At 37.7% G+C, this 20,109-nt stretch overlaps 3 protein-coding genes across 3 annotated transcripts in view; 2 read left to right on the top strand and 1 right to left on the bottom strand.

The window, feature by feature from the left end:
• The window catches only part of LOC120428134 (probable citrate synthase 2, mitochondrial), a 34,218-nt gene extending 19,862 nt beyond the window's left edge, over positions 1–14,356 (top strand). Inside the window, exons 4-5 of the mRNA XM_039593116.2 lie at positions 5,641–5,767; positions 11,942–14,356. Coding sequence (XP_039449050.1) covers positions 5,641–5,767; positions 11,942–13,005 — 1,191 coding nt within the window. The 3' untranslated portion in view covers positions 13,006–14,356. The remainder of the gene's footprint in view (positions 1–5,640; positions 5,768–11,941) is intronic.
• A 1,419-nt stretch (positions 14,357–15,775) lies between these two features.
• Positions 15,776–20,109, top strand: part of LOC120424431 (tyrosine-protein kinase receptor) — a 295,519-nt gene continuing 291,185 nt past the window's right edge. Inside the window, exon 1 of the mRNA XM_052707114.1 lies at positions 15,776–15,901. The gene's annotated coding sequence lies outside the window, so the exon portion shown is untranslated. The remainder of the gene's footprint in view (positions 15,902–20,109) is intronic.
• On the bottom strand, positions 18,319–19,103 carry LOC120428139 (vacuolar protein-sorting-associated protein 25-like). Its single transcript, XM_039593124.2, has 2 exons — positions 18,932–19,103; positions 18,319–18,876 (listed from the first exon to the last, which is right to left on the bottom strand). The coding sequence occupies exons 1-2, from the start codon at positions 18,979–18,981 to the stop codon at positions 18,405–18,407; spliced, it is 522 nt and encodes a 173-aa protein (XP_039449058.1). The 5' UTR covers positions 18,982–19,103; the 3' UTR covers positions 18,319–18,404.

Here is a 20,109-nt window from a genome sequence, read left to right as displayed (position 1 = left end):
GAGAAGGCAGGCTAGCATAGACTCGCGATTAACTATTCACGCATACTATCACGCACTGCAATCAAAGTCCATCGAGCGCACATCCTTTTGCAGCCTATGAGTGCTCATTTATCCGCGCTACCGATTGATATGTAATATCAACGATTCTCATGCATTCAAGATGATTCACAAAACGCTCTCAGATCTATCTCAACGTACTCGTAGATCTAACTCACATGCAACTACATCGCACAGCCACCTGTGTGCCTGCCGGCATTCTCCCTACTTGCCTCGGAGAGAATCTAAACCCGGAATTCAAAAAAAGCCTGATTTTTGAGAGCTCTTGTTGCGTAATACTTGTGGCCCCAGATGACTGCAGCGATGTCTAGGGACTGGCGCGGGCTCTGGATCAAATTTGCGTCGTCCATCACTTCACAGCACGCCGAGAGTAAACTACTCTGATCAGTCGCTACAGACCCCCGCGCGAGATTTTTGATCGACTTTGCAAAGACTCGTAGTCTTCCGTCCGGAGATCGCGCCATGTCATTCGAGTCGTATACGTCACGCAGGACTGATTGCCTTCTTGTCGCGGCTACCTAATCTATTTCTGATACCCACTATCAAAATTAAAAGAATTTTGTTTCAAACAAAAAGCCATCCCGAAAACATGCGCCATGAAACTGCTTGTGCCCAAATTTGAAGGCTTTTTTCCAAAATTTCTCCATTTTCCCAGAGAATTCATTGTAGAGAACATCGCGCCTCACTCTATCACCTTTTCTCTCAAGAATCGCGATGTCATATCGTCTATACTCTCGTCACACCCACGATCAGATACCTGCGCCTCGCGCCACGCGTCTTCTACTACGGCGGAAACACGCGCTTCCACACCTCAGAGGCAGGCGTGGCGCCTGTCACTCAACTTGACCTCACTCGCACGCTGCATCATACGCCGTGCGCCACCGTGTTCGGTTGCTAGAATTGAAATCATTCACCAGCGTACTTACACCAAGTGTCACCAGAGCGCAACGCGAGCACGCAGCACACTTTTGCATGTCGAACAGTTGACTCTTAACACGTGTCTCCATTTCTCCAACTTCAATCTCACTGAAGCGCAGTGCTGTCATGCTATTCCTTTTTACCAAGCATTCTCAGAGCACAGCTGCCACAATTATTCTCACACAAGCGATCACGTCGATTCTCATCAGCAATACAATCGTAGCGACATCTCTAGAGCATGCCTAATGACACACACAGACTTTCCTATTTTCACAGCTTAGCTTTTTTTCTCTACTATCACCTGCATAGCGCTCATGGACTCTGGGTCGATTGCTTGGCAGATCGCTACGCACATTGCGCAGGAGCCAATTGGATGAAATTTGTAGCATTTATAGAGAAAATTTCCTGGCATCACTGGCTCACTCCAACGGCGTTGCTGGTGGTGTTGGTGGCCACCCTTTGTTCTTTATTTGCCTTCGCTTCTCGCTCGGGTTTCTTCAGCGCCTTCGATTGGAATGGGTCGTCAAGATTGAAACGTCAAAAGACTTGGCGCGTTTGTTTTTTTTTTATGGCGCTTGCTAATTATTTACATGTTTCGGGATATTTTTTTCAAGTGAGTGGCCAACTAATGTGCAAAAGAACATGTTGCCGAAAGTTGGGGGCAGTTTTGTATCGAAAGCACCGTGAAAAAGTAAGCGAAAAGTTGATTCTGGCGATATTCATTAAGCGTTTGAGGGTTTCTCGCGTGTGTCACTGTGTGTGCCACCAAAATGGTGAGAAATAGTCTCGCAAAATAGAAATTTTGATCAAAAGTGCATTAAATTTGATCTTTTTGGCCAGTAAGTGGCACACATTTGCGTGCTTACTCAAGGCGGTGCTGTTGCTGGTAAGTTTATAGCCTAAATAGTATGTTTGGACGAAGATAGGTGTTTGATTGGAAAGGGTATATTTCCCCAACTGAACATCAAATTTGAAGTCCCGGCTCGTTCTCGATCGAAAGATCGTCAAGTCGAAGCATACACGCCAGCACATATACGCTTGTGCGTTTTACACTGCGCGTGAAAGTGTTCTTGCTGGCTTTTCATAATAAATCGACAAAGTGCAATATCGATACATAACTTTTTAAGTAAATCATAGACTAAAATCAAAGACTGAGTACCCTTCATTGTTTTCTAATAATGTCAATCCAATATATTTTTCTTATTTAAATATAATTATCTTGCGACCCATAATGTACCTCTGAAATTAAAACAAATGGCATTCGAGGTTAAGGGGTTACATACATGTAGAAAATCACAAAATTTAATATTACAGAAAATTTATTAAATCAACTTAAAAGATGATTTTCAATCACTCCTGAAAGTTTCATGAAGATATTTCATGATTTAACTGAGTTAGAGACGATTTAAGCTCAGAATTTTGCCATGCGCAAAGCGAGCTGTCAAACTTTGAGAGCGTTTTTCTCTGAACACCAAGTTGATTTACGGGTGCCATGATATCTCGAGATGGGACGGACCAAATTGGCTGAAATTTTAGGTGAAGACTCCCAAGATATGTCCCGTGTGCATGTCGAAGCCCGATTTTAAAATTTTGAATTTTCAAAAATTACAAAAATCAAAAACTGGCGATTTATATAAATGAAAAACAGATAAATATTTTTATGTTTTTTTTATAATCTTTTTGAAAATCAGCCTTCGTCATGCACACGGGACCGGTTTAACGAGTCTTCACCAAAATTTTGAGCCAATTTGGTCGAAGCAATGTTGAGATATCGTGGCACCCGTTTTTTGAAACTGCTAACTTCAAATAGCTTTATCTCGGCAATGATACAACCAAATGTCTTCAAATTTGATTTATTAATAAATGCAAATGTATTTTTTATGCCCTGAAAACAGATTTTTTTTTTTGCAGGCCAAGTGCGAATGATTCTGATGATATCCCTTCAGTTGACGCTCAGGCGAGGAACATCCTGGAAGGAGCGTCACTGACTACGTCCGTAGTCCTGTTAGATCTTTCTTGATCAGGACAGTATAGCTCTGGTTCCTTGCAAGTGTCCTATTTTCTTACCTCCACGTTGGCTTGGTTTTCATGATGACCTAGCTGGTGGCCTGTGGAAACGGATCGTAAACCTTTGACCAGCGAGGGTCAGAGTCGAGACGGCTAGAAGAAAGGGGCGCGACAATGTGGGAAAGGGAAGTAATTTGTGATTGTAGACGGTATTGTTTTGATTCGCAGTATGTTGAGTCAACTGCTGTGGATGTACCTGAAACATCACACAACGGGGTTTCTCTTCTTTCCGTTTTTATCTATCATCTATATTCTGTTAATTTTGTTTCACTGATTCTCTAACGCAGCTTCTGTTTACTATCCTCCATTTGATTTCGATTTTACTTATTTGATTCTCTTATTTCTCAACGCTTTTCCACTTTATTTTACTAATTGATGCTGCTGCAACAAATTGTCTGCTTTCCCTTAATTTGGCAGCGATGTCAATTTTGTTTATCATGTGCCTTTTCTTTATTTATCTATTTCAATAATTTCTCATCTTCCATGTAAATTGCCCATCATAACAATAATCTAAGCTTGTTTGTTATCTCTTTTCATTAACTATTGTTAATTTCTTTATCTTCTTCATAAATTACTATCTTTCTTTTACTATTGATTCTTTACATAGTATATTTCTTTCACTGTCCATTGTTTTGAAACTTCACCTTTTTCTTAAGCAAGTGAGGTTCGAGCCCTGACTCAATTTATGAAATGATTAAAGGATTAACGCAAATATTACTATTGTACTTTTGAAAAACTTTTATAAAATGCTTAGGACCAAAATATTGTAACAAAACACCGCGACAAAAGAAATAGCAACAGATAAACACGACTCAACAATAGGGAAGATTTCAGGAGAAAACAATACACAGTAAATAACAATTAGTTTTTGAATTCAAACTAAAAATAAAACAGTTTTGGCTTTATGAAAGTTGATAGGCACACTATAAATGGTTAGGCGCTTATACTTACATCAAACCCTACGTAATGTACCACCCCCGGCCGAGTTAAAATGCGTAACCGGAAAAGAAGGTGTGCATGCCTGGCACGAACACTCAAAGCGTGTTCTAGCGTGCTGCTCGTACTGACTCAGAGCAAGGGTGAGATGTAGGTGTAAGGGCAGTGCGTGTTCGTCGGGAACCTAGTGCATAAGATCGGTCAAGGCCCGTTCTTACACTGAAAATTGCGAATTGCGAATTGCCCTGAAAACAGATTTTGAAAAATTTTTATGTGTATATGTAGCCCCAATAGCTTTCATCATTTTGTAAGAAAGGCTCCATTTCACCTCTGGTGATATTAAATCAGACAGTTTGCCTGCTTTGTTTGTTTACCTGCATTTGTTTGAGAAACGTCAAACCTCCTTGAGGAACGGCTTCTTGTCATTTATTGACAATAGAGCTTTATGACGTTTCGCGTACACACACTAGCGCACCATTTGATTTTGCTGGCCGGACAAAATTTAACCTCACTTTTTTTCGTGTATGTATACGCAATACATGCGCACGTAAATAACTCTATTGTAGTGCGCCATTACAGCACAATGTATGAATCGTCACAAATGCTAAAGCAGCCAGGCCTACTGCGTAAAGTTTACCGCAGAGATAATTCGATGAATTCTTGCACAGAGTATAAATAAACTGTTTATACAGAAGCTATCCATAAACCACTTGGAAGTGTTTAGATTTTTTTGTAAAGCTTTATTTTAATAGCTTTAAGATATAAGTTTGTTTGTGGCATAAGTTCTTTCTTCAAATAGCGTCAGAGCCAGTATTTTTTAGTGCTTGAGATAAATCTGAAATTACGCCACCAAAACACGAGCATCGTACGTTCGTTCGTCAGCTGACAAAACACTGCCGCATCAGCAGCAGCAGTGATAAGCTTCTTATCACCAGTGTTTTACGTATTATCTCACCACTGGAACTCGGCGGTTTAACCCTGAAAATTTTATTCGACAATCATCTAGATTTACACCAGCCTGGTTGTGCTGTATACGTTTTGCATACATTCCCAGGTCAATCGCACCGCTCACGGATCGGTCATGTCTTGCGGGACTAAACCGGTTATGCTGTACTGAAGTTTTAGCTGCATTAAACATTCGCTTCCGAAGATCACTCTCGCTTGCTCATTAGAATATTCCGCAATGTCGTGTGACGTGTGGCGCTTCGCGGAATCGCTGAATTAAGTGAAGCTTAACCGGCTCGATCAGCCGTCAGCAGTCAAGTTCAATGACGAGCACATGGCGCGCGTGGTACGACGATAGCGTCATGAGCAAAGCATTATGATTTTTTCTCTCTCCCTCTCCAACGAACAAAGTATTGATCATCCGATGTGGAGGGGCTTGGTTTACGTCAGAGAATGAGTAGAGAATGAGATTTCTTTCCTTTTTTTGTAGCTCTAGCAATTACGTAAGTTGGAAAAAACTTGAGTTCTAATATTAGCTCAAAGATTTTGGTATTCAGCAATGAGTCGACACCATGTAACACCCTAATCACTCTTTTTTGCCCCCCTCAGCCAATTGTCCAGCCAATCGTATCATTTTGATGAATTACGCTCGTCTCTGAACCACCTATCACAATTGTAGATGCTAGTTGTTAACGCGATTACCCTCCCTCCTTCCAGATGTACGGTGGTATGCGTGGCATCAAGGGCCTGGTGTGCGAAACCTCCGTGCTGGACCCCGATGAGGGCATCCGCTTCCGTGGACTGTCCATTCCCGAGTGCCAGAAGGTCCTGCCCAAGGCTCCAGGTAAGATCAATTACGACATTATTTGCTGTCATAAAGCAAGTCAACAGGGGAAGAGGGGAGAGAGATTAAGCAATCGATAGACGTTCAGTTACTCAATTGACTTTGAAATGCACTGTCCAAGTGCACCGACCGTCTAACGATTTATATTTATGTGTGCAAAGGTGCACTCGACAAAACTAAGCTTTGCTGGTAGCTACCACGCTCAATGACAGCGTGCTGACGGGAACGTCCTTAGCACCGTTTAGAAATGTGCTTAGATGATGGAGCTGGCCGCGAAACCGTCAGCCGGGTACCAGAAGTGCAATATATTATTGCGAATTTTACGTGTCTGCAGTGCTGCAGTCCGAAGGAGGGAGAGCTTGAGCACGTCATTGATTTTAACTATTTGAATTGCTCAGGAAGTTTTACATTGATGGGATAGTGATGCAAATCAACGGATTTTGCTAAATGGTTTTTCAATTTTATTGACGAATTAATCGATTAGACGCTAAGATTCTTTAAGTTATCCTTGTAACTTGTATCTGATTACTTCAATTACCTACAGACTTTTACGGTATCTTGTATCTTGGAACTTCGGAACCGGTTACTGGTGGCTATTGTAAGAAACTTCCGGAAACTGCAATAAAAAAATATAAACATTACGGTCATACTGTTGTTCTCTGACCAAATGTTACCCTTCCGAAATCAATTCTCGGTGGCCGCAAGAGGACACTTCCGAAATATGCTATGGAATTGAAATACAGTCCAGACTCGATTATCCGAACGCCTTGGCGAAATTTCAGTTCGGATAATCAAAACTTCGGATAATCGAATCACGAAAAAAAAATCGTTGTCTTATTTTTGATTGTTGAGTTTAAGTATGACCCTTAAACTACTCTAAGGTGATTTGGAATTTTTGAATCCAAGATGGCGCCCAAAAAGGCGATGATGAAATATTGTCAGTCAAATTTGGCTAAAATGGGGTCGCAGAATTCGAATTGGATGTTTAAAGTAAAACAAACGAAAATAATGTTATTATCTTGATTAGATTATCCAAAGTCTTGGGGCATCTCCAGCGCTGGGGTGCAAATCAAATTTGCACTCGGCTCATGAATACCGAGATCAATTTTGCCACCTTGAAAAAAACTCCGTCATCCCCACCGCTAGGGTAGCAAATTTGCCACCGAAACAAGCCCACCGCGGGGGGGAAAATATGGGTTTTTATCATTTTTTGCTCTCGTTTACCTTCAAAATCAATAATTATGTGTTGATTCATGCCTAGAAAATGCTAAAAGTTTATCAAACTTTTTAATCCTATTGAATATTTCAAAAAAATTCATTTTTCGAAAATGTCGAAAGTTGCTACCCGATTTGATTCCCACCAAATTTGCTCTCGAGTTTGCCCCCGAGTCTCCCACCGCGCGTAGCAAAGCAGGTATCAAATTTGATCTCTAGTTCATTTGTAGAAGAAAAATATGTGTCGGTACCTGTCGGGTACTCATTTTCTGATACCCGACAAGTACCGGCAAGCCGGGGGCAAAGTTTTGGATGCGTGTTTCGGAGATTTTTGTATGTCTGCTCTTGTGTATGATTCAAAAATTCAAAAATTTAAAAATTCGGAAATTCAAAAAGTTAAAAATTTGAAAATTCAAAAATTCAAAAATTCAAAAATTCAAAAATTCAAAAATTCAAAAATTCAAAAATCCAAAAATTCAAAAATTTAAAAATTCAAAAATTCAAAAGTTCAAAAATTTAAAAATTCAAGAATTCCGAAATTCAAAAATTCGAAAATTCAAAAATTCAGAAATCTAAAAATTTAAAAATCTAAAAATTCAAAAAATCAAAAATTTAAAAAATCAAAAATTCAAAAATTCCAAAATTTTAAAATTCAAAAATTTAAAAATTTGAAAATTTAAAAATTAAAAAAATTGAAAATTTGAAAATTTGAAAATTTGAAAATTTGAAAATTTGAAAATTCAAAAATTCAAAAATTCAGAAATTTAAAAATTCAAAAAGTTTAAAAATTTAAAAATTTAGAAATTCAAAATTTCAAAAATTCAATATGAAAATTTAAAAATTTGAAAATTCAAAAATACAAGAACGCCGGATCTAAGATATTTTAATGAAAACGTTATTTTTTTTTTATTTTAATTAAAAAAAAAACATTTTTGCCTTTCTTACAAAAGAAAGGTTTAAGGTTTGCTTTTGGAAAAACGCTTTTTTCAGAAATCTAAAAATATTCGTGCACGGCGAGGATTCGTCCCAGGAAAAAATCCTATTACTAAATTGAAGGTTTAGATGCGCTCTTTCGATTGAATTTTGGCCCGAAAAGGGGGCACGGGGGAAAAAATCGAAAAACATTTGGGCAGTAGAGGGATACACACTTCTTTTAAATTGAGTTCTTTTAAAAGAAATAAAAAAAGAGAAGTTATTTTTTTCTAGAATATAAGTTTCACAAATTGTTCTGCTGGTTGATCAAAAAAAGCAGTCGGGGGTTAATATAACTGTAATCTGAGAGTTCCAAAGAGAAAAAAAATAAACTAATGTTTCTCTACTTGTCTAATTTGAAAATTCAAAAATACAAGAACGCCGGATCTCTGATATTTTAATGAAAACGTTATTTTTTTTATTTTAATTTAAAAAAAAAACATTTTTGCCTTTCTTACAAAAGAAAGGTTTAAGGTTTGCTTTTGGAAAAACGCTTTTTTCAGAAATCTAAAAAAAATCGTGCACGGCGAGGATTCGTCCCAGGAAAAAATCCTATTACAAAATTGAAGGTTTAGATGCGCTCTTTCGATTGAATTTTGGCCCGAAACCCGGAACTCAAAGTCTGATTTTTGAGAGCTCTTTTTCTGAAATACATGGCCGATGTCTGTATCCGCTCTTAAAAATTTGTGTCTTCCATCACTGGAAAACCGCTCGTAAAACCCACAATTTTTAAAAGTCAGATCTGTAGCCGTGGGGTCGGAGACGAACATTTTATTTTTCGATTCACAATTTTCGACCAGTAAATGTGGTCAAAGCCATTTTTAGAGGTATTTTTTTGGACTATTTCACAGATAACACTATAAAATTTAAAGAATTCAGTTTTAAACAAAAAGCCATTCGAAAACATGCGCCATAAACTGTTTGGGCCCAAAATTTGAAGCTTTTCCAAAATGTATTTCCAGAGATATAGCGATTTTAGTGTTTTTCGTCTTATTTTTACCTTATTTTTTCCTATTAAATTTTTGGATTTATACAAAATCATATACTGAACATCAAATTTGAAGTCCCGGCTCGTTCTCGCTCGAAAGCTCGACAAGTCGTTAAGTCGAAGCTTCAACGCCAGCGCTTTTACGCTTGCGCGTTTTACGCTGCGCGTGAAAGTGTTCTTTCTGGCTTTAGATTCGAAGCTTTAGGTTAAATTCTCACTGGATGTTATCATTATGTTTTTGAGAAATTAATTGCACCAATACATTTCTCGGAGTTTCATCATTTTGTAAGAAAGGCTCTATTTCACCTCTGGTGATATTAAATCGGGTTTTTTTTTATTTATTTTTTTTTTATTTTTATTTTTTTATTTTTTTTTAGTTTATTTTTTTAATTTAAGAATGTTTTATTTTTTTTGAATTTATTTATTTTTTTTTAATTTTGATTTTTTTATTTTTTGAAATATTTTTAATGTTTTTAAATTTTTTAATTTTATTTTTTTAACTTTTTCAATTTTTAATTTTAATTTTAATTTGTTTTTTAATTTTTTTATATTTTGTTATTTTTAATTTTCTTTAATGTTTTAATCTTTTTTTTAATTTTTATTTTTTTTTAATTTTAATTTTATTTTTTTTTTTGAAATTTTATTTTTTTATTCTTTTTATTAAAAATTTTTTTTTTTTTTTGCAGGCCAAGGATTGATACCTAAGAGCATGCAATGGCACTGACCTTGTTGCGTGCTCTTCGGTTGACGTCCACGTAAGGAACATCCTGGAAGGAGCGTAACTAACTACATCCGTAGTTCTGTTAGATCATCTGAATTATCTTGATCAGAACAGTATAGCTCTGGTTCCTTGCGAGTGTCCTATTTTCTTACCTCCACGTTGGCTTGGTTTTCATGATGACCTAGCTGGTGGCCTGTGGAAACGGATCGTAAACCTTTGACCACCGCGTGTCAGAGTCGAGACGGCTAAAAGAAAGGGGCGCGACAATGTGGGAAAGGGAAGTAATTTGTGATTGTAGACGGTATTGTTTTGATTCGCAGTATGTTGAGTCAACTGCTGTGGATGTACTTGAAACATCGCACAACGGGGTTTCTCTTCTCTTCATTCTCAGCTACCACCTATCTCCTATTTTTATTTTGCTCTTCTGATTCCCAATTCTTCACTGATTCTTCTATTTAATATCCAACATTTGATTTTAATTTAACTAACTTTTGATTCTCTTATCTCTCAAAGCTTTTCCACTCTTTTCTATCAATTGGTACTGCTGTAACAGACTTTGTTTTGTTTTTTTTTTCTTCCTTAAAAATATACTTTTCCTTAATGTACTAGTAATATCAAGTCTATTTATCATTCGACTAATCTTTTTTGATTTTATTGCGAATTTATTTATTTAAATAATTCTTTATCTGTCCTATAAATTATCATTACTATAATCTAAGCTTGTTTTGTATCTCTATTTATTAACTATTGTCTAATTTTACATCTAATACATCTAGCTTCTCATTTTTATTCTTCAAAATACGCTCATCATTCTCTTACTATTGATACTTGATTTTTATAAAATAAATTCTCTTTTACTGTCTATTGTTTTCAATCTTCACCCTTTTTTCAAACAAGTGAGGTTTGAGCCCTTACTCAATTTATGGAATGGTTAAAGGATTAACACAAATATTACTATTGTATTTTTGGTAAACTTTTATAACATGCTTAGGACCAAAAATTGTAACAAAACACCGCGACAAAAGAAATAGCAACAGATAAACACGATTCAACATTAGGGAAGATTTCAGGAGAAAACAATACACAGTAAAATAACAATAAGTTTTTGAATTCAAACTAAAAATAAAACAGTTTTTGCTTTAATGAAAATTGATAGGCACACTTTAAATGGTTAGGCGCTTATACTTACATCAAACCCTACGTAATGTACCACCCCCGGCCGAGTTAAAATGCGTAACCGGAAAAGAAGGTGTGCATGCCTGGCACGAACACTCAAAGCGTGTTCTAGCGTGTTGCTCGTACTGACTCAGAGCAAGGGTGAGATGTAGGTGTAAGGGCAGTGCGTGTTCGTCGGGAACCTAGTGCATAAGATCGGTCAAGGCCCGTTCTTACACTGAAAATTGCGAATTGCGAATTGCGAATTTTTTTTATATTTTGTTATTTTTAATTTTCTTTAATGTTTTAATCTTTTTTTTAATTTTTATTTTTTTTTAATTTTAATTTTATTTTTTTTTGAAATTTTATTTTTTTATTCTTTTTATTAAAAAAAATTATAATTTTTTTAATTGTTTTTATTTTTTTTTTATTTTTTTTTATTTTTTTTATTTTTTTTATTTTTTAAAATATTTTTATTTTTTTTTTTAATTTTTTTTTTATTTTTTCATTTTTTCTAATTTTTTTTAAGATTTTTAATTTTTTTTAATTTTTTTAAGCTTTTTAATTTTTTTTCAAGTTAATTTTTTTTTAATTTTGTTTAGGGGAACAGCATCTAATTCCAGCGTGCCTCTAATGTTGGCAGGTCAGAACTTTGACATGCAATTAAAGCTAAATAAATGCGTTTTCAACTGAAATCGAGTGATAAATAACTCAATAAGAAGTGAGCAAGCAAGTTTCTACCAAAAGTTTTGCAAAATTAGTTGTTTAAATAGTGAAAATTAGCAAATTGGATGGAGTTAGGAGCGAGAGCTTAACCTGCCAAAGATACAAGAATTTCCCCTATTTTTTTAAAAAAATTTATAATTTTTTAAATTTTTTAAAAAAAATTTAAATTTTTTTAATTTTTTTAAAAAAAATTAATTTTTGTTAGTCTTTTAAAATTTTTCCAATTTTTCCAATTTTTTTTTAAAAAAAAGAGAAGTTATTTTTTTCTAGAAAATAAGTTTCACAAATTGTTCTGCTGGTTGATCAAAAAAAGCAGTCGGGGGTTAATATAACTGTAATCTGAGAGTTCCAAAGAGAAAAAAAATAAACTAATGTTTCTCTACTTGTCCATTTTCAGGTGGCCAGGAACCGCTGCCCGAGGGTCTGTTCTGGCTGCTGATCACCGGCGATGTGCCGACCAAGGCGCAGGTGGACGCGCTGTCCCGCGAGTGGGCGAACCGCGCCGCGCTGCCGTCGCACGTCGTGACCATGCTGAACAACATGCCGACGACGCTGCACCCGATGTCGCAGCTGAGCTGTGCCGTGACGGCGCTGAACCACGAGAGCAAGTTCGCCAAGGCGTACGCGGAGGGTGTGCACAAGAGCAAGTACTGGGAGTACGTGTACGAGGACAGCATGGACCTGATTGCGAAACTGCCAGTGGTGGCGGCCACCATCTACCGTAACACGTACCGTGACGGTAAGGGAATCGGTGCGATTGACCCGAAGAAGGATTGGTCGGCCAACTTCACCAAGATGTTGGGCTACGAAGACGAGAAGTTCACCGAGCTGATGCGTCTGTACCTGACGATCCACAGTGACCACGAGGGTGGTAACGTGTCCGCCCACACGGTCCATCTGGTCGGCTCGGCGCTGAGCGATCCGTACCTGTCGTTTGCCGCCGGCATGAACGGTCTGGCCGGTCCCCTGCACGGTCTCGCCAACCAGGAAGTATTAGTGTGGATTCAGAAGCTGCGCAAGGAGCTGGGAGACAACGCCAGCGAGGACAAGGTCAAGGACTTTATCTGGAAGACGCTCAAGTCGGGACAGGTCGTGCCCGGATACGGCCATGCCGTGCTGCGTAAGACCGATCCTCGGTACACTTGCCAGCGCGAGTTCGCCCTGAAGCATCTGCCGAACGATGTGCTGTTCGGACTGGTCTCCAACATCTACAAGGTCGTGCCCCCAATCCTGACCGAACTCGGCAAGGTCAAGAACCCGTGGCCGAACGTAGATGCCCACTCCGGTGTGCTGCTGCAGTACTACGGCCTGAAGGAGATGAACTACTACACCGTGCTGTTCGGCGTTTCCCGTGCTCTCGGCGTGTTGGCCTCGCTCGTCTGGGACCGTGCCCTGGGTCTGCCCATCGAACGCCCCAAGTCCATGTCCACCGATGGACTGATCAAGGCCACCAGCAAGTAAAGTTGCTGCCAACTCCCTTCAAGCATCTTACCAATCACAACCAAAAAAACAAAATCAAACAGACCACCACAGAACATCATCCGCTCGCGTTCTCCGGAACAACACACGCCAACGGAGAAGAAACGAGTACGCAACGAACCAGCCTCTCGTTCAAGAGAATGCCGGCAGCTTCGATAGGAAAAGGCCAATTCAGCTTCAGTTTAAAGTTTCCCCCCTTCATCCCTTGTTGAAGCAAGCAATGCAAAAAAGTGTGAACATCGTCCTTTTGTTCCGACATCCTTCATAAGAAACCAACAAAACAAAAAACCAACCCGACCCGACATTTGTAAAATTGTATGATTTTTATTAAGTGTTAAGAGCATTAGTAACTTAATTAGTTTTAGGAAGAACCGGTTCGCAGCGAAACCGGTGTGCGCCAACACACGAGAGGGCTCCCCGGAAGAAAACCACCACAAAAAAAGCAAATGGGGGGGAGCCTTTCTTACTTCAAGTGGAATTAAAAATCATACTTTTATTTATTGTCTATTTAAACTAATTAACTTAAATGATGATAAGTGAAACTAAAGCTTTGATAACGCGGTAAAAAGAGAACCAATAAAGTGCGAAATCGTATAAATAGACGAAAAACAAAAACCGTTGGTGTGTTCTCTTTCTCAAACGTCATGTTGATCATCATCAAACACGAAACATACGTAGTAAAACGAATGCTACCTCATAACCAACCATCTCGGCTCGAGCGTGCTGTGAGAACTCTCTTCCCCCTTTGACACACTCTCACTTTTCACACATTTCTTTTTCCGAAAAAAAAACACCCAACTCTGTCTCTTTCCCTTTCGCCAGCAGCAGCAGCAAACAAACAAAACTGTGGTTCGTTCGTATGTGTGCGATTTGTTTAAACTAAACGGCTTGCTTGCTGCAAGTCTGCTCGTTCAAAACAGCGGCTTTTGCAGCAACTGCAAGCAAAACCATACAAAACTAAGAGTTAGAAAGTCGACGTCGAAAAAAAAAAACAAACAAAGAATAAACCCAATAAGGCATTAGCAAAATGGCAACCCTCAACCAAGGATAATAAGCTAGTAGTGTTTAAGGCAGCAGCAAACCCCCACAACAAAATGTTACAAAAGAGTAGTGCAGTAAACTATTAGAGCGCGAGATGTGAGCGCGCGACGTAGCGAAAGATATTAACTTGAAAATTTCCATTTATGCAGGCTCACTGTTTCGACGTTGATTCGTTTCAAACGTTCTTCTCTGAGGATCGATTTGCAAAAGCTTTTGGTTAATTCTTATTCTGTGGAAACAACAATAGACAAAAACATGTTTTTTTGCGCAACGCATTGATCGTTCTTTAAAACTAGCAAACAAAAAAACACAAATTAATTTATTGGACAAAATAAAGGAATCGAAAACAGTCACAAACATGAAAAGAAAACAAAGTTTGAAGCGTTTAAATTTTACAAGCATGATGACATTCATAGTTAAAGGCTGGTACGCAGCTTCAAGAAATAGCTAAACGAACAGCAGAACAAAGGAGTGGAAGCGATTTCTTGTGGATTTTCTTCACCCCCTTTCTGGCTTGCTGACCGGTTCCTTAACAAGGGCGTACAGCGTACACTGCTTAAACAGACCTTTTCTGGTTCGCGATCGACAATTTTCCGAAATTGAGCAATTTTCTGAAATTTCGGTTATTCGATTTTTTTGTATTACAAATTTGGCAGCTGTCCATACAAAAATGAGGTATGAAAATTCAAAAACCTGTATCTCTTGAAGGATTTTTTTTTATCGATTTGGTATCTTCGGCAGGCCAAGGGTGCATGATACTGATGATACTCGTCGGTTGACACCCAGGCGAGGAACATCCCGGAAGGAGCCCAACTACATCCGTAGTGCTGTTTGGACAAAACAGCATGGCTCTGGTTCCTTGCAAGTGTCCTATTTTCTTACATCCACGTTGGCTTGGTTTAGTCATCATGATGACAAGGTGTAACCTAGCTGGTGGCCTGTGGAAACGACTCGTAAACCTTTGACCAGCGAGGGTCAGAGTAGAGACGGCAAGAAGAAAGGGGCGCGTCAATGTGGGAAAGGGAAGTAATTTGTGATTGTAGACGGTATTGTTTTGATTCGCAGTATGTTGAGTCAACTGCTGTGGATGTACCTGAAACATCGCACAACGGGGTTTCTCTTCTCTTCATTCTCAGCTACCACCTATCTTCTGTTTATTTTGTTTCACTGATTTTCTAACGCGGCTTCTGTTTACTATCCTCCATTTGATTTCGATTTTACTCATTTGATTCCCTTATTTCTCAACGCTTTTCCACTCTATTTTACCAATTGATGCTGCTGTAACAAACTGTCTGCTTTCCCTTAATTTGGCAGCGATGTCAATTATGTTTATCATGTGTCTTTTCTTTATTTATCTATTTGAATATTTTTTCATCTTCCCTGTAAATTGCCCTCAATACAATCTAAGCTTGTTCGTTACCTCAATTTATTAACTTTTGTTAATTTCTTTATCTACGTCACAAATTACAATCTTTCTTTTACTATTGATTCTTTACATAGTATATTTCCTTCACTGTCCATTGTTTTGAAATTTCACCTTTTTCTTAAGCAAGTGAGGTTCGAGCCCTTACTCAATTTATGGAATGATCAAAGGATTAACACAAATATTACTATTGTACTTTTGGTAAACTTTTGAATAACATGCTTAGGTCCAAAACATTAGCATAGCATAGCATAGCATTGGTGTCTACCCGTAGCTGCTACTTCGTTATTGACCAGGACCCCCAAACATTGCTCCGTGGACCACAGATGAAAAGTAGGAACCAATCATTTCCCCTTCGCAATTTTCAAAGGTCCCTATCGTGCTGATCAATACCGACGCCGGCCACGACCAGAGGTAAGACACGGGGAAGTGGATGGGAATGTTAGCCGATACTTGAGTGATGGGACCGCTAAATCAGCTGCGTCTCCGACAAAGTATCACATGAGTTTTGAGGGGTTAGTAAGATGGGTATGAGGTCAGGATTCACTGTGGTAGGTGATGCGACCATAAGCAATTTGTTTATCGGTTGAAATTTTAAAAATCTTAGGCAGCCGGCTGCGGAGAGATACCTCTCTAGGGATTTAAATATAGTATCAATTCGACCGCGATTCTCCAGAAATTCTCCGTAGGCGTGCCTTCCGATCAACGGTGATGTAGGAAGGGCTTCATTCATTAAAATGATTTTATATCATAAGCCCTAAAACATATTCGTCGACGTGCCTTCCGATCCTCGATGATATGGAAAGGACTTAATCCAGCAATACGACTTGCTTGTCTCAAAAAAAATCGGATCGTTTTTATTCGAAAACTATATAAAGAGAACAAAAAAACTCATCGGCCAACGAACGCGCGAACAAAACAAAATTAAAAAGAAGAAGAAGCAAACCAATCACCCCATGCACTCGAACAGCGACACAAAAGAGATGGAAAATAACACGAAAAAAACAGGACTGCACGTCCCCACAGGCACCGCACTACTCAATCTTCTCCTCGCAGCACACAATACACGACAAAAATGCGAAACAAAAGGCACAAAAAAAATCACTTTTCACTCTGAATATTTTTTACGACCACGCGCTCCCTTTGTCAATTATGCACTCTAACATGCTTAGGTCCAAAACATTGTAACAAAACATCGCGACAGAAGAAATAGCAACAGATTAACACTACTCAACATTAGGCAAGATTTCAGAAGAAAATAATACACAGTAAATAACAATTAGTTTTTGAATTCAAACTAAAAATTTAACAGTTTTTGCTTTAATGAAAGTTAATAGGCACACTATAAATGGTAATTATGTAATTATGAAAAAATAAAAAAAAATGTAATTATGAAATAAGGAAATTAAAAAACTATGTAATTATGAAATAAGGAAATTAAAAAATTAGGAAATTAGGAAACCAGGGAATGAGGAAATTATGATATTAGCAAATTAGTTAAATAAAGAAAATAAGAAAATTATGAAATTAGGAAATGTATATGTAAGGAAATTAGGATGTTAGGAAGTTAGGACACTTGGAAACTTGGAAATTCATAAATTCTTAAATTCTTAAATTCTTAAATTATTAAATTCTTAAATTCTTAAATTCTTAAATTCTTAAATTCTTAAATTCTTAAATTCTTAAATTCTTAAATTCTTAAATTCTTAAATTCTTAAATACTTAAATTCTTAAATTCTTAAATTCTTAAATTATTAATTTTTTTTTTAAATTTCTTAATTCTTATTTTTTTTAATTTCTTTATTCTTAAATTTTTATTCTAGTTTTTTTTTATTGTGGAATGAATAGAGTTTTTGATTGTTATAATTTCGAGGTTTTCGTAAATTTGTATTTACGAATTTCTATATTTCCGATTTTTAAAGCTTTTGGAATTTCGACTTGTACATTCGTTTCGAATTTTAACATTTTTGATCTATTGAATTTATAAAAACTTTAATATTAAAATTATTATTCAATTCTGCATATTTTTTATTTTGATTTTCCACATTTCACATTTTTGTTGAAATTTTCTTTATTATTTAAAAAAAAATGTTATTTGAAATTTCTGATATGTTTGTTTTTTCATATTTTTGAATTTGTTGTTTGGTTGGATTTCAAAATTTCAGATTATTATTGTATTTTCAGTAAGAACATAGATATTTGTATGATTTTTGTCAAGTTTAATTTCACTCTGATTTACTTAATTTTGGTCCCACGAGTGTGGATAAATCGGACAGTGCAGTGGACTCATAATCCAGAGGTAGCTGGTTGGTACTAGCAATAAATTGTTGGTGACACGATGGCCGACATGTATAAAGACAACTTCTTTTTTTACTCCATTTCGACCGAAACTAAATCTTTCCTTTTAGTTTCAATATTCTGCTTTTTGAGATTCGGCGGGAATTTTAAATATTATTATCTCCAATACAAAATTATTAAAACGTTTGTAATTATCAGTCGCATTCAAAAAGGAAAATTACAATTCTTTGATTTTTTCATCAAAACATTACAAACAAGCACCACGCGAAGAAACGTCAAACGCAATCTTTCCGTTTCTGTTACTTTTCAGCTGCGTACCGCTTAACAAAAATCTTTTCGTGACCCTTTCCTTGACCGTTTCTTGGGCGTTTTTTTATATGGAGTTTTGCGTTCCTTTCCATCTGCGTATCAGCCTTTAGAAAATACAAAAATACGATTTTTGTGTACATTTTTACCCAAATTCTCAAACTCTCAAACAACAACGCCTAATGTCATTGAATTCTTTTCAAGTTTTTCGAAATGAAAAGTTGCCCTTCGGTGTCCTTTCAAGCGTTCGATCTTTTATATTTACATTAGAGAAAATACAGTCAAGCATGCAACCCATTTCCATCACACGGCCCTAGAAAAACTTGACTCCCTCGTTATCGTCAAATGCAATCAGTTCGCACTTTCCCTTGCCCTCCAGCACTTTCAGCACCTTCTTGAACACATCCTGGTCCAGTCCGTGAAACTCCTCCCCCACGGTGTTATCTCCGGCCACCAGTTCAAAGATCGTACAAACCGTACCGGTCATTCCGTTTCCCGTTGCCCAATCGTGCACGATCGTGGCCCACTCGTCCAGCGTGTGCCAGTAGATTTCCCACTGCTGGCGGCGTTTGTCCACCGGTGCGGCGTTCCCCGTTTTGACCAGTTCCTCCAGCAGCCACAGCCGGCCCTCCGGGGATAGCTTTCGCGATATGCTCTCGTTCACAAACAGGGGTCCATCTTCGGCAATGTTCAGGATGGCTTGCCGCTGGTGCTTCTGATAGCCGAGGATCAGCGTCCTCCAGGTGGACAGTTGCTGTTCTTTCGTTTTGCTGTGCGGTTGCACCCTGGAAGGATTTAAATTTGGATTTAAATTTGTTACGATTTAAAATCAAAGCTTACGTGAAAAATGGAGGGAAGTTGTACTCCCAAGGCCACTGATACACAGCCATTTCACCAGAGCACTTCCAGTAATTAGGGATGGAAACTGAAGTTATTCCTTTAAAAATCTTTTAATTAAATTTCTCCACCCACAAAATCTTTACATCTTCAGTGTTCACAGTGTTCTGTTTATGTTGTGTTTGTCAAAATTTCAAATCAGCTGAAATTTAAGGCAACCTTTATTGGATAGATCAACTATGGCAGAGCACAAAAAGGGGAAATTTGTTATGCTGTTCAGTGAGAAATGGGAAATTGTTAGGGTGATTGTCCTGCTTGAACATAATAAATAATAAAATTAATTGCAAACTACGCACCGAATTGGGTACTAAAGCCCTATGTAAATTTTTATGTACAACGGTAAAAAAAAGATTAAAAACCATTTCTGATCACTTTTTTTCATTTTAATGCAACAATTTTTTTTTGACAGGACAACATTTTTTCTATGGATCAACTATGGTTCCCTTGGAACGAGCTGTCAAGTAGGAGCTTTTCTGTCAAGAAGGACCGCGAGGTTAATTTTTCAAAATTGATTTAAAAAAAACCCTCTGGCACCACTGTAAATAGCTAGAACGTTTGACAGTCACCAAAACCTCGAAGAGCCCACGTAGTAGTATTAGTGAAGAGCCCACGCTGTTTATCATGGGCTCTTCACTAATACTGCTGCGTGGGTCCTGTGAGTGTAGCAGTATCACTGATGATCAACATTACACACTGTTCAGTTCACTTTTACACACTTGTATGGGATTTTTCAGTTCAAGTATGATTACACGAAAGTGTGTAATCATACTTGAACTGAAAAATCCCATACAAGTGTGTAAAAGTGAACTGAAAAAAGTGTAATGCTGTTTACCAGTGATTGGTGTTGTTTGTTTGTTTACACCAAATCTTCAAGAAACATCACTTTTTGTGTGTGCAAATCTTTTACGAAAAAAGGTGAGAGCTGTTGCTTCCGATTGACCGGGAAGATTTGCCGAGTAGTACTGGACCGGGGACTGGCCAAGTCCCTCTGTAGATCCTTCCGAACAACTCGCTGCAATCTTTGGCTGGGATTAACCGACCAAGTGCAGAAACATCCGTGATTCCGGTGATTGTGGCGGAGCTGGTCTTTCCAAGCATCCTTCGATAACCTTCTCCGAGAA

The sequence above is a fragment of the Culex pipiens genome, chromosome 2, assembly GCF_016801865.2.
Source record: "Culex pipiens pallens isolate TS chromosome 2, TS_CPP_V2, whole genome shotgun sequence".
Lineage (NCBI taxonomy): Eukaryota > Metazoa > Arthropoda > Insecta > Diptera > Culicidae > Culex > Culex pipiens.
The sequence above is the reverse complement of the archived record's forward strand: the minus strand, read 5'-3'. Positions and strand labels throughout refer to the sequence as shown.